The sequence below is a fragment of the Lagopus muta genome, chromosome 6, assembly GCF_023343835.1.
Source record: "Lagopus muta isolate bLagMut1 chromosome 6, bLagMut1 primary, whole genome shotgun sequence".
NCBI classification, from domain to species: domain Eukaryota; kingdom Metazoa; phylum Chordata; class Aves; order Galliformes; family Phasianidae; genus Lagopus; species Lagopus muta.
Genome location: NC_064438.1, coordinates 42,828,069 through 42,843,394, shown reverse-complemented (window position 1 = coordinate 42,843,394; position 15,326 = coordinate 42,828,069). Strand labels below are relative to the sequence as shown.

At 37.6% G+C, this 15,326-nt stretch overlaps 1 protein-coding gene across 2 annotated transcripts in view; it reads left to right on the top strand.

Moving 5' to 3' along the window:
* The window catches only part of KCNK10 (potassium two pore domain channel subfamily K member 10), a 56,379-nt gene that overhangs the window by 32,614 nt on the left and 8,439 nt on the right, over nt 1-15,326 (top strand). For both annotated transcript variants that reach the window (XM_048949836.1, XM_048949835.1), the window contains exon 5: nt 436-596. In XM_048949836.1, coding sequence (XP_048805793.1) covers nt 436-596 — 161 coding nt within the window. The remainder of the gene's footprint in view (nt 1-435; nt 597-15,326) is intronic.

Below are 15,326 nucleotides of genomic sequence, written 5' to 3'. Positions count from 1 at the left end.
TACAAATGTGTTTTCTTTCCACTCGTCAGAGTGGTGAGGGGAGAGGAAATTATGAGCTAACCACTGAAAATGAGTCTTGTCGGGTGAATCACACTCCTGTCAGGAAATAATTGACAAAGCCTGAGAGGAGCAGCAGTGTGCAGGCACCACGCCAACACTGCATGATCTTTGTGCCATGATAAGTCAAGCTAGATTAGTTAATCACAAAACAACTTTAAATAGGACCTGAATTTATAGAAGAAATGGGTAACTGAGTATACAAATGAAGAACTAAATCTCTATGGATAGCTTGCCTGGGAAGTGACATCATTCCATGGAAAATCTGTAAATAGAAATCACATGTGGAACAAAGGCATCTCTGCAGTAACAGCCCATTAGTTTTTCTAAAAAGCCCCATGTAAGTTTGAAGTTTCCAACAACTATTTTTCTCTACAGGGTATGGAAACATTGCCCCAAGCACTGTTGGAGGCAAGGTATTCTGCATCTTGTATGCCATCTTTGGCATTCCTCTGTTTGGCTTCTTGCTGGCTGGAATTGGAGACCAACTTGGAACAATCTTTGGGAAGAGTATCGCAAGGGTGGAAAAGGTTTTCAGAGTAAGCTCTATCAGTTTTTTGCTTCCATTGTGTAACTTGCTTTTAATTCTGTTGCTGTTACCTGCAGTCCTTTTTACATGTTGGGCACCTTGAAGGATTTACATTCCAAGCTGAGAAGATAATCTCCTTAAAAGCCTTTGTAGTCAGTTGAAAGAAATTGACTTCTCTAGATGGTGATGCAGGAGTAGGCTCTGTATTTCCTTTCTGAGGACCCATCATCTTTTCAATGACTATAGGCTATCTCTGGAGAATATATCTACTAAAATAGTTTCTTTACAAGGACTAGTTTAAAACAGCCTTCCAAACATCACAGGTTATTTTTGACAAGTATATCTGATCGCTGAACATAGAAGTTAGTATAATATCAGGTGAAAGAGGGATGCTGAGTAGGTCCTGACTGTATTATATAGTAAACTTAAAGGACTTGGAAATCAGGGTTACTGGAGTAAATACAAACTTGGAAAGAGAAATACCTGACTGATACACTTTCGCTGCGAGAGACCGATGCCCTGGAGTAGATTTGCTGGTAAAAGAACTGGTACAATACCTGTACATAGAATTGTTTTCATTGTGTTTACCCACTCTATGTACCTTATGCACATAGACTTCTGCATGGATTTTCCAGATTTGAATAGGTCATATAATTTCCCTTCTTCTAACTGCTACCATCTATTTTTTGGGTCTGTATCACCAAGAGCAATTCTTTTGCAAGCACTGCTGCAGGCCTGGCAAATGATAATTTGCTAATTTGCCGATGGTTCACTTCAGGGATTCTTTTTGAAGCATAACTTCTAGAAGTGACCTGTGGTTCCTTTGGAAGCAGCGTAACTGGAGGTAAGTCTTTCCAGGGATGGAGAAGATGAAAAGCTGTCCAAACTGGTTAGCGTAATAGGCATCTATTTCTAAAACATTCCCACAGATGAGAGCAAATTACTTGTAGCTGTATTTTAAAGGAAATAATTATTAAACTGGAGTATGAGCAATTTCCTCTTTAATTAACTTACTGTGAAGTGTCCCAGACTAGCCATAAGGAGTGTCTCTCAGACTAAATGTGGAAAAAGGTGGCTGGTTGATTATGGGTGAGTAAGCATTTACATGCCTGACTGAGCACTTGAAAATGGCCTACATTTTTATGAACTAAAAATAAGGTTATTGAAAGGTGACTGGCTGGTTCTGCAAAAACAAAAGTAGCCAAGATCACTACTTTCTTTTCAGGCTAGCTTCTTGTTACTGTACCTACTTTACCTGAAAGGAATCTTGGAACCTTCCAGACTGCTTCTGTTCCCCCAAAAGTACAGTAGTTATAGTGTGAGTCAGAAAGCCTTTGATTAATTCTCAACTGTACTACTGGCTTTCTAGGTGACTTGGACAAAACCATTAAACTGTCAGCATGATAGTTTACAAATAAAAATAATACATGTCCTATTTGAAGTATTTTGAGATTCATAGATGAATGCTGATACTAATAATTAATACAGAATATTGCTCTTCAGCACGTAATGGGAGTTCTTTTGGTATTCAAAGTACTCCTTTCTTTCCTTGATTTAATGCAGTTGCTTGTTTTTTATAATCATCCAAACTATTCCTTTTCCTCCTTGGTATTTTGAGAGCCTCCAAAGCAATGTATCCAAGATATGTTTATTCCTTATATATATGCATAATATATACTTTATTATTAGCTACTGCAAATTATAATAATCATTATAATGATAATATCTATATAAATTATTAATATGTTTTGTTTGCATAATCGGAAACCATGTATGTTTGAAACTAATCAGACAATCCAGAAGTGAAGCAACCGTTCTTGATTTAATTATGAGCAGTGAGCAAAACTTAGCTCTACATGTAGTTTTTGTTATTCAATGTGTAAGTCTTCTTACTTTGTCTCCATGAGGAACTCAAATGCAACATATTTGTGGGCGTAAAGCAACCCACTACAACTAGAGAAGACACAAAAATTTGCAGAATACTTATAACGAGACTGAAAGGTACAAATGTAGGCTAAGAAAACACTAGAAGAGCTAAGAAAATATTGAGTGGTGTGCCTCAAATCCTTTGGAGGCTCACTGAGTATGTATCAGTATCTATTGATATTATATACTGCATTTCTAAAAACTTTTGAGAAGTTTTCTCATCAAAGGGTATAAGAAAATCAAGCTGTGGTAAGGAAAGAGAGAAGATCTCACACATCAGTAACTGTCTGAAGGAGAAATGGAGATTAGGAGTAGGGCATCGGTGTGAATCAGCTGGAGTCCTGTTGGAATCTTACAGTTTTGACAGGAACGGTCTGGAATGACTCAGACAAGATGAATATGCAGATGACAGAATCTACAGATGACAGAGTCTGCAAATTGCATCTCTAGATATTTCAGAATAGCTAAAATGAAAGGTGCAAAATGATGATGATAAATGAAATCTAGTGTTAGCAATACAAAATAATGCTGAGTTCTTTAGTTTGAGGAAAGAAATTCTAATATATTTAGTCAGAGATGACAATTGTATTTCACTACTCCTAGAGGGACTTGGGATTACTTTTTTTACTATTGTGGTTGGTTCTTTGAAGATAACTGCAAAACCTAGTGGGGGTTAAGAAGTGTAAGAGTGTCAGCAAAGGGGCTGAGAACCAGATGGAAAAGATCCTTCTGTATCTGCACAAATCTATGGTGCAATTGCACTGTGAGCCCCCCATTCAGTTCTAATAATCCAATTTCTAAAACAATTAAGAGAAATTTAAAACAGTACTACGGTCTGCACCTGCAGGCCTTGTAGCTGAATCTCTAAGGCTGCATTTACTACTTACCCATATTATTTGCCCATTCTAATGGGTTCTTGCCTCTCTAGAAGATCATGGGCAATTTGGGACAGTCCAGCTTGTACATTTGAGGAAGGAACTTCATAAGGTCTTATCAAATAGGCACTACAGCCAGAGTGTTGAGAGAATATTTCAGCACAGGAGCTGGACACATGCCACTGCATGTTTTGATTATAAAAGTAATGTTGCCACTATTTCAGTGTGTAGATAACCAGAAAAATAACTATTTACTTCTCTGTGATTAAGGAGGGTTGGAAGTATTTCACTGCAAAACAGTGCTTTGGGAAAACAGGAACTTTCACATATCTTTTTAGGAAAGGGATGCACTGTATTGGACTTCAGAGAACATCACACATTGGCTAATTTATGCTGTCTCTCCTATTGTAATAATGCTGCTTCATAAAAATAAATAAGCATCAACCAGGTCACAGACATAAACCAAAGTATCCCCTGCACAGACTCTCCCTATTCAGCTACTGATTACTCTGATACAGGAGTTAGAAATGGTGATCTTTTTTGTGGCCCTTCCAACTTGGTGTATTCTATGATTCTATCTTCAATAACCTGGACAGAAACTATCTTCAAATCTGTTCTCACTTAGACACAAATGTGATGGTTAAAGAAATGTATGTACAGGGTCATTAAATGCACTACATATTCATGAATCATTCAATATCTGGGCTCGGTGCTGAACTGTGTTCAAAGCTCATCTGAGAAAATCAAGTAAAAACTCAACGTTTAATTGAAAAATTGATATTTTTTGTAATCATTTTCAGCTAGCATTGACAATATAGAAATTAAATATACGTTGAAAGGTGGCATAAAACCATAAAAATAGTGCTGTTACCTTGCATGTGGGGGGGATCTTATGAATGACCAGAGGCTGTTTCTATAATAAACAGCAGAACAAACTCCATTCTTTTAGATTGTTCTATACACACAGAGGTTGAAAGCATCTAAAGATAGAAAGGGTAGCGCTCCAGAGTACACAGCTACAGAATGCACTGTCATTATCCTGAGTTAAATATAGGCTAGATTCAGATAGTCTTTATTCAGACTTTGTAACAAGTCTTTAGTTCTTAACTGGAAGTAGATCGGATGACCATAACCAGACAGATCTTCCCTCAGTTTGCAGTTTGGTACAGATGCAGACATTGAGTGTGAGCACATCATGCTCCTGAGAGGACTTCAGGATTTTCTAGCATGTAAAGTGAAACTGCTGGGAGCATTTCCTAGTCTTGATGACTCCTTTCACTGCTCTAGCTTACTGCAGCGGTGCTGAGGACAAGCCAGGCAGTACAGCAGGTAGGGCATTGATGACCATACAGGAATGTAAGTAAGCAGTCAGAAACATGGTTGGTGGCAAGACTTCTCCACTGAAGCTTGTGCATCTAGAAAGTACAGTACTTTGTGTAGAAATACAGTGTGTCTGTAAGCAAACCATAATTCACTGAATGAGAATTATCAGAACAGGTACATCTGATGCCTGTCTTTCCAGTGTTAAGCTTAAAGAACTTGTTTGCCTGTTGATCTCTTGAGAAATGATGTGCTCCAGATATGAAAGACCTGTAAGTGTTATGGAAATTACATGCATTTCCCCCCTTCCCCCAAAAAACAAACCAGCGATGGGCTTTATCTGAACCTGGAAAAAGATACAGGGAAAAACAGTTGTTGTTGGAAGTTGGGATGGGAGTGGGGCAGAAGTAGAAATCCCACTGAGCCACTGGGAAGCTTTCTTTAAGCAAATTCTAAAGGTTTACCTTCCTGAACATTGTTGTTTGCCTTTCTGGGTAGATTAGATCTATCCTAGCTATTCTTTCTCTTAGAGAATAAAATTTTTTTTAGTGATTTTTGGCTGCTTTATTCTCTTTTGTTATTGTACCGGTGACAGGATTTATCTTTATGAATTCCTTATCTAAAAATGAGTGCAACAACTCAAGGGAAAGAAACTTTGTAGAGGAGAGTAACTGGTCCAATGCAGCTGTAAGAGATTTCCTTTTCCGCTTCTCTACCGGGTTAATGCCATAACTCAGAACCCCCATCTGCTCCCTGCAAGGCATCCATCACTCTGTACTCTGTATTTTGCAGACCCATACCAGCATTAGTTCTTATTTTTTTAGCAGATATGTTAAGCTTTTAGATGATAATGTTCTCAAAGCCTGAAATTGAAATTCAGATCACAGCTTAGGCAAAATAGGAAGTCATTCAGGATTTGCAATTGTTTTTATTGCATTCAAAATTTGACATATAGTTAATAGATAAATGTATAGGAAAATTAGTGATGTTACCTAGCAAGAGCCTATACGCAGTTGTGAATATATGATGTTGAAAAGTTTGTACTCTGACTTTGTTAATAAAATCTGACACCTTCATTTCTGAGCATATAAAGTTATGTCAAACTGATGGAAAAGTTTCATCTCTACTTCATGACATCTAATCAAATAATACCAGAAATCAACAAAATCTCTTTTAAGTTCTATTTCATTTCCTTACTAGCCAATGTCAGTGTGTTACTACAGTAGCTGCTAAAACTTCACTGAGACTATAAATATCCTATCTTAGGGTTTTGGTTTTGTTTTGTTTTTAATATAGAGTTATTTACTGTTACTTTTTGTAAGATTAAAAAGCTGTGTTTTTAATATTTTAATTCTATTTTACTTTTATCACATTCAAGAGCTTTCACAGAGGAATGAGCTAGAGCAATGATCAATCTGCCATCTGCTGGTATTCTGTCTCTGGACAGAACTGTCAGGAGAGAGTATGAAATTCAAATCAGTGGTGCATGTACATAGTATTATTCCAAGATGACTCAAGACTTATGAGCTGAAATTCCGGTGTTCAGAATTTAGTCTAACAGTTTCCTGGGTCATTTCCACCAAAACGAAATGTCTGATGAATATAAAAATTCTGCTACCAGAAAGGAGTCCTTTGCTTTTGTAATTTAATAAGAAATTCTTATTGTTGCAATAAAGACAGTGGATCTAATTACATTCTATTATACGTTATTACCACGTTGAGACCATAGAAGCCAGGCAGGAACAGGACTTCTGTATTAAGATTGTGTAGAAACAGTCATTTATAAACATTATTTTTAAATGGACAGGAAAATACATAGGCAGAGGAAATGTGATTTGTAGCAAATGACAAGTTGGTGTGAGATAGAAAGTTTTGGAGGGAAGAAGCCAACTGGAAATTAAAAGAGAAGTGAGGCTGAGAAGTTGGAAGAAGTAGTTAAGGATGACAGAAATGAAATGGAGCTGACATTAAAATATTGTTAGAAGAATGGGGAGGTAGAATCAAACAGCCGTTCACAGAGGAAATTTTCCCCCATAATTTCAGGTGTATTTTGATCTATCCACCTGTCTCTGCTCTACTCATCTTCCTGCTTCTCTAAACCTGGAACTGCTGTTAGGTTCTTCCTTGCAATTATTTTCTATGAGATATGTGATGGGCAGGAAGTAGAAAGGAGGCGCAATTGCACGATTTCCTCAGAATAGACTTCCCTCATCATAATTCTGCAACCAATAAGGTCACAGCAAGGAATGAGTGCTAAGGCTACTTTACTTTCTTCACCACTTCACATCAGCAGCCCCTGTTACGAAGTCCTATAATGTGTTGACCTTGCTGGATGTTGATACACAAGACAGACAGAGGGCCTTGCTCTTTCAGGTGGGTGAGTCGTACGTGAGTCTTGCCTTAAGCTGACTGGCCTTGCAGCCATCCTAGGCAGACATTACAGATGTAGGAGTGAAGACTCTGAAAACTACTACTGCAAGGTATGCATCTAGTACAGCAATGTAGGAAGTGTGTGGTAGACTTACAGTTGAGCTTCCTTTCACTGCAAGAATTATAATAATATTTCTTATGAAGTTGCTAAGCTAGCTGCAGAATGACTTTGAGAAAGAGATGATGCAAATTCTATTGTCATTCACAAGATCACCTTGTTACTGAAGGACCAAAGGTGATTTAACCTTGGAGAGAAACATTACACAGTGTTAACTGACTTGAAGCTGTTTTCATTTGATTTTTGCAATTTTATGCCTCTCTCATTGCTTGGGAACTTAGTTCTTTGAACCTGCTACTGTTTTGCTCCAGATGCAGCAAAATAACTTGCTCAGGAAAAAATTAATCTGTCTGGTGAGAGCTTGTACAGATGAAAAGATTTGTTGTACAGTGCTGATTTACAAGAGCAGTGGAAACGGCAAATGCATGTAAATCCCAGCTCATTACCTATTCTTCTGCCTGTAACTCCTGAAGTGTTAGGCTGAGATTTACAGTTTCATGAACAATGTGAAAGGGGTACTTGTACATTAAAATGGCATTGGTTTATATATGTATATACTTCTGTATGCTTTATTTCAACTATGTGAGCACTTGAATATACATTTCAAACCCAAGTATTCTGAAATTTAGGAATGATTTAAACCAAAACCTAGATGCAGATAAAAATTTTGCAGTCAGTTATCACTAAATTCACGGATATATGCATGGTGAAATGCTAGCAAAAAAGATCTGCTGGTAATGAGTTGTCCTTCATAATTCTCAAGAAGTGTATTTATCTAAAAGTGGACTTGAAAACATAATAATAATAAAAAACTAGACATACATTAGTGTTTGGAAACAATACATCTGTAGTGCCTTATGAAACTGGGGAGTTCTTTACTTCATTTTCAGTTCCTCTCTTTGAGATCTGAAAATGTTTTTGTATATTGGGTGATGATAGAAGTGAAATTAAGGGATGCAGGTACTGTAAGAATCCAGAATTGCAGCATCTCCATAGGCTGTATGCAAAGAGCATGGCAGATAGAGCAGCTTGTAAGAACAATTTAGAACAGCTAGAATCATGAGCAGGATGCACCAGACTTAGCAAATGCTGTGCTTCTATTTATTTTAGCTTATCTTCCTCATCGAACTTTATTTAGACCAAAAATAACTATCTTTAAGAACAGTCGGTGCTGAGGAGTTACTCTCCTGAATCTTTTGTCTATAAAAATTTAAGACTGATGTGCTGTCTTCAGGAAAATGAGACCTCAGCACAATGGCTTTTTCAGCCTATGAAAATTCAAACAGTCTGTCTTCCACCACAATGGAATTGATTGTGAGCTACTTTTGATAGATGTACACCTCAGTCCTTCCTCTTGAAAAGGAATTTCACTGAGCAGAAAACAATAGAACGCAGTGTGGAAATGTGTTTCAGTCCTTTTAATAAATAGCCTGACAACTGTTAAAAGTTAAAATACATGAAGTCCTTCTGAAATCCAGGGCTTCTTTTTCTAGATAAGTGCTCTAGTTTGGAAAACTCTGAGTGCATTGACTCTACTTCATCAATAACTTATCTGCCATTAAGAGGACTGTTAGTCTTTGGGTACTTTACAGAAGTATTCTTCCTTCTGCTACTGTCTGCTTGGACTCCTTCAATGCTCTTCCTAAAAACAGTTGTTCTTCTAACTGCTTTTCTTGGCTGTAAAGCAAACCAGACCCAGGGCCATCTGGGCACTTTACTGTAATATGCCTAGCTCTGGCAAAAAGACCACCGACTCTTGCAGTGTTGCAGAAGAGGATGAAATGCAGCAGTGGTAAATTTACAATACCTGTCTCTGAAATACCTTGAGAAGGTACAGGCCACATCTTCTTTTCTGCTTCCAGCCAGTACTTTAATTATGGTTATGGAAATGGAACAGGAAGTTTTATTTTTATTTTTGGTCATTACCTGCTCTAGTAGTCCTCACACCACAGTGCTTAATACAAGATACAGCTAAGCGATAACCCTGTGGATGAACTAAATGAGCCAATGGTGCAGGCTGTGACTTCATTACATGCAATGACTCTTCACCAGAGATAAATTTGTCTATGAATTCTATTTAAGTTCAACCACTGCCTTGCGGTACAAATTTTAATATACCGTTGTCACTATTTGATTCAAATACTCTGCTGCATTTAAGTTACAGGAAAGTATACTTGCTACACAGTGCTGAGACGATATGTTTGAAATAAAAAATTCATGACAAAATCTGTGGATCCTAGTCATGGAATATCTGTTTTTGGCATTTTATCTCTACAAATTGGATATTTAATTCAGTTAGAAATGCTTACAGCTTATTTGCTTCAGGGAAAATAACCCAAATGCAGCAAACCTTTTGGAAGTTTGTTTTTACCCCAAGTCCTTTGCTGTCAAACATCAGTTCAGAATCTAAAGCTTACCTCAGCTGGCTGTGGAGCACGTCTTTCTTTAATCCTGCAAGTCAACGAAAGCTTGCAAATTAGCTTCCAGTTTAAGGTTTAATATTTTCCTGAAGAGTTAGGTACAAACCTCGATATCTCTGTAAAACCTTTTAGACCTGTCCACCTTTTGCACTTCTAAACAGAGCCTGAATTCCAAATTTCTTCATAAGGAATGGAGGTAGATAAATGATCCTTCTTTATCACAGAATTACAGAACTGTAGGTACTGGAAGGAATCTCCAGAGATCATCGAGTCCAACCCACTATTCTGGAGGGTAAGGTTACACATGCCTGCCTCCTACTGAAATTGGTATTAGTCATGTAACTTTTAATTTCAGTGGAGAACACTGGAAGTAAATCTATTTAGATGCAAGCAGATCTTTCCCATGAAACACATTGCTTTGTGTATTCTGTCTTCACCTTTGAGGATTATCAAACTATCACATTTGTTCATCACAATGCTCCAATGCATTTTACATATGCATATATTTCCAGAGCTTATACACATACATGTCATTGTGGCAACAAGAAATGTTTTGAGCCGTGAAGCGAAGTGTTTGATGCATCCCTCTCTCTATGCCAGCTCTTTTCTTTCAACAGTGTTTCCTGCTTTCCTTTTAACTTTGAATATGAACTCTAAGCACATAGCAATGGCAGCTCCTGCAAAATGTTGAAGAAAGCTGGTAGAGGCAGGGAGAAAGTTGTAACATGGAGACAATATTCTGAATACTCAGTAGTATGAAGAGCAGAAAACATAACAGCAAAAAATCAAAGCCCAAGCAGAGCTAACAAAAGAAATACAAAATATCTCCACCCTACAAAGTGGAGAAAGTTCTAACACTAATATAAAATTTCTGTTTCTTGCTAAGTCTTTGAAATCAGCCACATCATGCTGTAGATAACTAGATCTCTCATTGAGAGTAAGAGTTTGTCTCGGTACATTTCATAGTTAGATTCTGAGCATATACTAATAAATTTAACCTTGCTGCAATATAGCATTTTTCTTTGCTCTACCATAACTGCATTTTAATTTTGCCCCGAATTGCAGAATTGCATGGATGAAAAAGAAGAAAGCATTTGACTCAGCACTTATCAAAATCAGGGTTACCAGAACTAGCAAGTTAAAATTCTTTCAGGTAAAGGGAACTGATGCAGAACAACCATTATTAACTCATTCTGCACTCTCTGGAAGCAGGGAATGTAGCTGTAGTTCAAAAAGGAGCATAAGTATGGAGGAAAGAAGCAGCATATTCCAAATCTGGCCTTTGAATGCATCTTTTGAATTTCTTTCAGTCTGTGTCATGAGCCTCTGTTGCCCTCTGTCTGCTCCAGTGTCTGAGAATAGTATATGCAGAATGGATCCTTCTTATTCCACATTTATTTTTTCCGGGGCCTGTATACAGATCAGCCAGAACAGAAGTTTGAGCTTATTATTGTTATTTTTGTTTCCTCAGTAGCATGACGAGCACCTTGATGAAATTAGTTGATGCATATCAGAAATCCTTAACTGTGTTTTCTTGTGAGAGAAAGAAGATAGAAAAGAGATATACTGAGCCTAGAAAATTTCCATAGCAGTTTCTGTATTTTCATAACACAATATCAGTACTTACATTATGACTGCAGCAAGAACCATGCCTAACAGTTTACAAAAATAACATTTGAGAAAGCTGCTATCCTGTGAAAAGCTTGCTGCGTATTCCATCTGGGTCTAGACAAACACCCTGCAGAAGTGTTGTTTTATGGGAAAAAACAGCTATGTAAAAAAAAAATCCTTCTTTATCCTGACCTGTGTTCTGTATGTATTTAGGATTGTCTCTACCAAGCTTAGTAACAAATGTGAGTGCTTACAGCTTTTAATATCTATTTCTCCTATGGTACTTGCTATACCTAAGAAACAGGGGGTGGATTTTGCATCTTCTTTTGATACAATGGCAATGTGCTTTGTAAAGCACAAGAATTGAAATAGCACTGAGGCACCAAGAGAGCTCATTAGATGAGGGAGAAGCTTGTCTAGTAGAATGGCTCAAACCACCATTCTTAACTCATGGAAGTGTCTGAAATGTCACATGTATATTTTGGATACGTTGCATGGCATTCTACTTCTAGGCTTTGATATTGTGAGTTTGCCCTGGCTGCTCGCACAGATGCTTGCTCCCTCCCCCTGGTGGAGAAAATAGGAAAACAAGAGAGAGAAAATTTATCCCCCCAAGTTCTTTTCCAGACTCAACCTAGGCATTTGAAAGAAATCTTTTCTGCTCTAAGAAGCAAAGCAAAGGAGGACAACCATTAGGTTATAGAAAAAATGCACTCATCATCATTTGTTAAATAAAAAAATTGCAAAGCTCTATAGCCTAGTGATTAAAATAGGAGGAAGAGTATATTGATTATAACATGTTTGATGGAGGGTAGCCCTGAAGAAAACGATTAGAGAGTATTGGCTGATGAAAAACTCAACGTGACCCATGACTGCCTGTTGCTGTTCCAATCTTTGTGTTGAGACGGGCAGAGCACCTTACTAAGATGTGTGCCATGTGATGGATCAGGGCTGGCTTGTATTTAACTGATCAAAAAGGCAAGCACTGTGAACCTGTGACTATTGGCAGCACCTGAACTAGCTAGCCAAAAATGTTTTTGCTACGGACATAGTTAGGCCTTCCTCTGTGGCAGAAGAAAGGATAGAACTGATATATGCGATATTCTGTTTTATGTTTTGAATACAAAGATTTTTGCCTTCCTTTTGTTAAAATATTTTGATCTGGAGGAAATGATTTAGAAGACAAGCTGCTTAATTAGTGTGCAGGTAGAGAGAATATGTTCCAAGAATATTTAACAGCATGGGAGAGGGCATAAAGTTAGCAATAGGCAAAGGGGACAAAAGAAATGTTAAAAAAATATGTTTTCTTTGGAGGAATGTTCCAAAATGCAGTGCCTGGTGTAGAGACAAGGACTGCATGTTCTGTGAAGGCGCAGTATACTAGCACTAAAAATACAACACTGTTCAACTAGCCAAAGAGGTAAACAATTTTTTTGAAGTCCTGGGGATGTTTGTCAGGAATTCAGAAAATAAAATCTTTGGAAAACAGAAGCAACATATGAGCTCACTGTAAGGCAGCAAATGTTCCAGTGATTTTTATAGTTGAGTAGTACGGTATATTGGGCTAGTTTCTATGCAATGAGAGGTGACACTACGAAGTCTTGGAACAAGCATATTTGAAATATAGTGTAATTTGCCACATATTTAGCATTTTGTCTAGTCTGAAACGTGACTATAGTGTCTTATAGTCCCATGCTTAATGTTTTGTACTTGGCAAATAATTTACTCCTTTTTCAATGAATCTGTCATCTTTGTTGTCTCAGTCTGGGAAGATAAGAACCTTGTTTGGTCCTTTTGTTGACACTGAGCAGGTCAGAACATTTGTAAATAAGTTAATCTACCTGAAAAAGACAGTAACCATGGAAGAGTCCTGTTAATCAGCATAGATTGTGTAGGACCTGAGGGGAAAAAAAAATAGTTTTCTCTTAACTTCCAGAATTATTGGATAAATCTTATACTGGTAAAATCACAGTGTATGTAATAGAAAAAAAGGGAAAAGCAAGCAAAGTAACAGTTGTGGATGGAGATGTAGAAGATCTAATTTTCATTGATAAGGGTCTCTCCATGAGAATGCTTGAAACTAAAGCAAGCTGCCAGTTTCTTTAATTAATACAAGCAAGATGATTCAAATCTTTCTCCGACTCTACTTTGTGCTGTTGCAGCATCACCTGAAGCACTGTGAGCAGTTTTCGTCACCACAATATAAAAAAGACATAAAACTATTCAAAGAGTGTCCAAAGGAGGGCCACAAAGATGATGAATGATTTAGAGAGCAAGATGTATGAAGAGCAGCTGATGCCTGTTGGTTTGTTCAGTCCAGAGTGGAGGAGAGGCCTCATGGCAGCCTTACAGCTCATCACAGGGCGTGGAGGAGCAGCACTGATCTCTCTGTTGACAGTGACAGGACTCAAGGGAACAGCATGGAGCTGTGTCAGGGGAGAGTCAGGTAGGGGTTATGAAAAAGTTCTGCACCAGAGGGTTGTTGGACACTGGAGCAGGTTCCGCAGGGCAGCGGTCATGGCAAAAAGCTGGAAGAGTATCGGGAGCATTTGGACAGCACGCTCAGAAATAGGGTTTGGATTTTGGGTTGTTCTGTGTGGATTCAGTAGCTGGACTCAGTGCTCATATCTCAGGATATTCCGTGATTCTGTGATGCTGCCTGTTTAGCTCTTACCTACCTTAAGAATGAAATGAATACCTTCATGAGTAAATGGAGATGAATCTTTATGGGTTGTTATATCATAAAAAAACACTCCACTCTTTCCTTAGATTTTTCCTTTAATTTTTTTTTTTTTTTCAGATTTTCTCTAGTTGGATTTAAATTGAAGCCTCTCTCATTAGCAGGCACTGATTTATTTACACTTGATGAATGTTTCACAAATATGTGTTTCATCAATGTGGAAAGAATGTATTGATTAAACAATATTAAAAAAAAAAAAGCAGAAAATATCTATTTTACAAGTGTTTTCATTTAACTGACTCCACTATGACATGAACTACCTTTCACAGAGAGAGAGCTCTCTTACTGTTCCATTTTGACTACTGTAGATAATTCTGCATTAATGTCCCCAAATGGGCTCAAAGGTTCTGCTAGCCTGCCTGGAGATACTCAGATATTTGTTCTTTGGTGTTTGGTGAGGGCACAGGATAGTTCTAATTTTCTTTTTTTCAGATATACCAAAATACTGCAAAAACTTGCAGTATTTGAAGAGTCTATTTGGAGTACTTTTATGGAGATCTGTAAGACAAGGCTGGGTAGGGGGAAGTAGAGGCAGAAAGTCTTTCTAGATCGTGTGATGATAATCTTACATAATGACAAGAAAGAATAGCTAATTGTATTTATGATGTCTAACTTATTGGTCAGGAATTGTCATTGCTAGTTTGACAAACTAGTTCTATTTCTTAAATTTTGCTAGGAGCAGTCTTGATAAAGCATAGTTCTTCTGAGAACCGACAGCCTAGACATTTCTTACACAATATGGATTAAATTTTAAAAGGCACATTTGATGCTCAGTATGAGGCTGTATATTAAACAGATTGGCTCTGTGAGTAAGATTCACAAAAATCACACAGATGACAAAATTCCCTGTGTTGGTACATGGGGAGAAGTGGGTTCGTAAAGCTGTGGTTCATGAGAGCTGCATGCTGAATGGGAAAATCAAAACCAGTTTCTTGAGGAAAGTGTGGGTGTGTGGCATGCAACCCTGCACCTGGAATTAAATATCTATATCTATGCTTGTGGCAGCTGTTGTTGAGAAACTGAAATTAAGGAACTAGGACAAAGTGGTTGACCTTTAATTTCTATTTATACTGTGCAGGATTGGCATATGGTTCAACCCTGATCTGGAGGTCATTTTCATCTTTTGTATAGCAGCTTGAAGGTTAGAGAATATGAGAGACTTTTGCTTGGCTTAGCTACAGCAAAGCAGGAGTGCCACTTCTATGGAGTGCCCTAATCTAATACATTTTAGGCCATACTCAGCTGAACTGTTCGTTTCCCTTATTTTAAAGTTGGATCACTGTTTAGTTAATACAAGCAGTCGTAAGTTCATCAGAAGAGCAAGCAAGTGGAAAACCACCAATTCTATATCATGGTGATT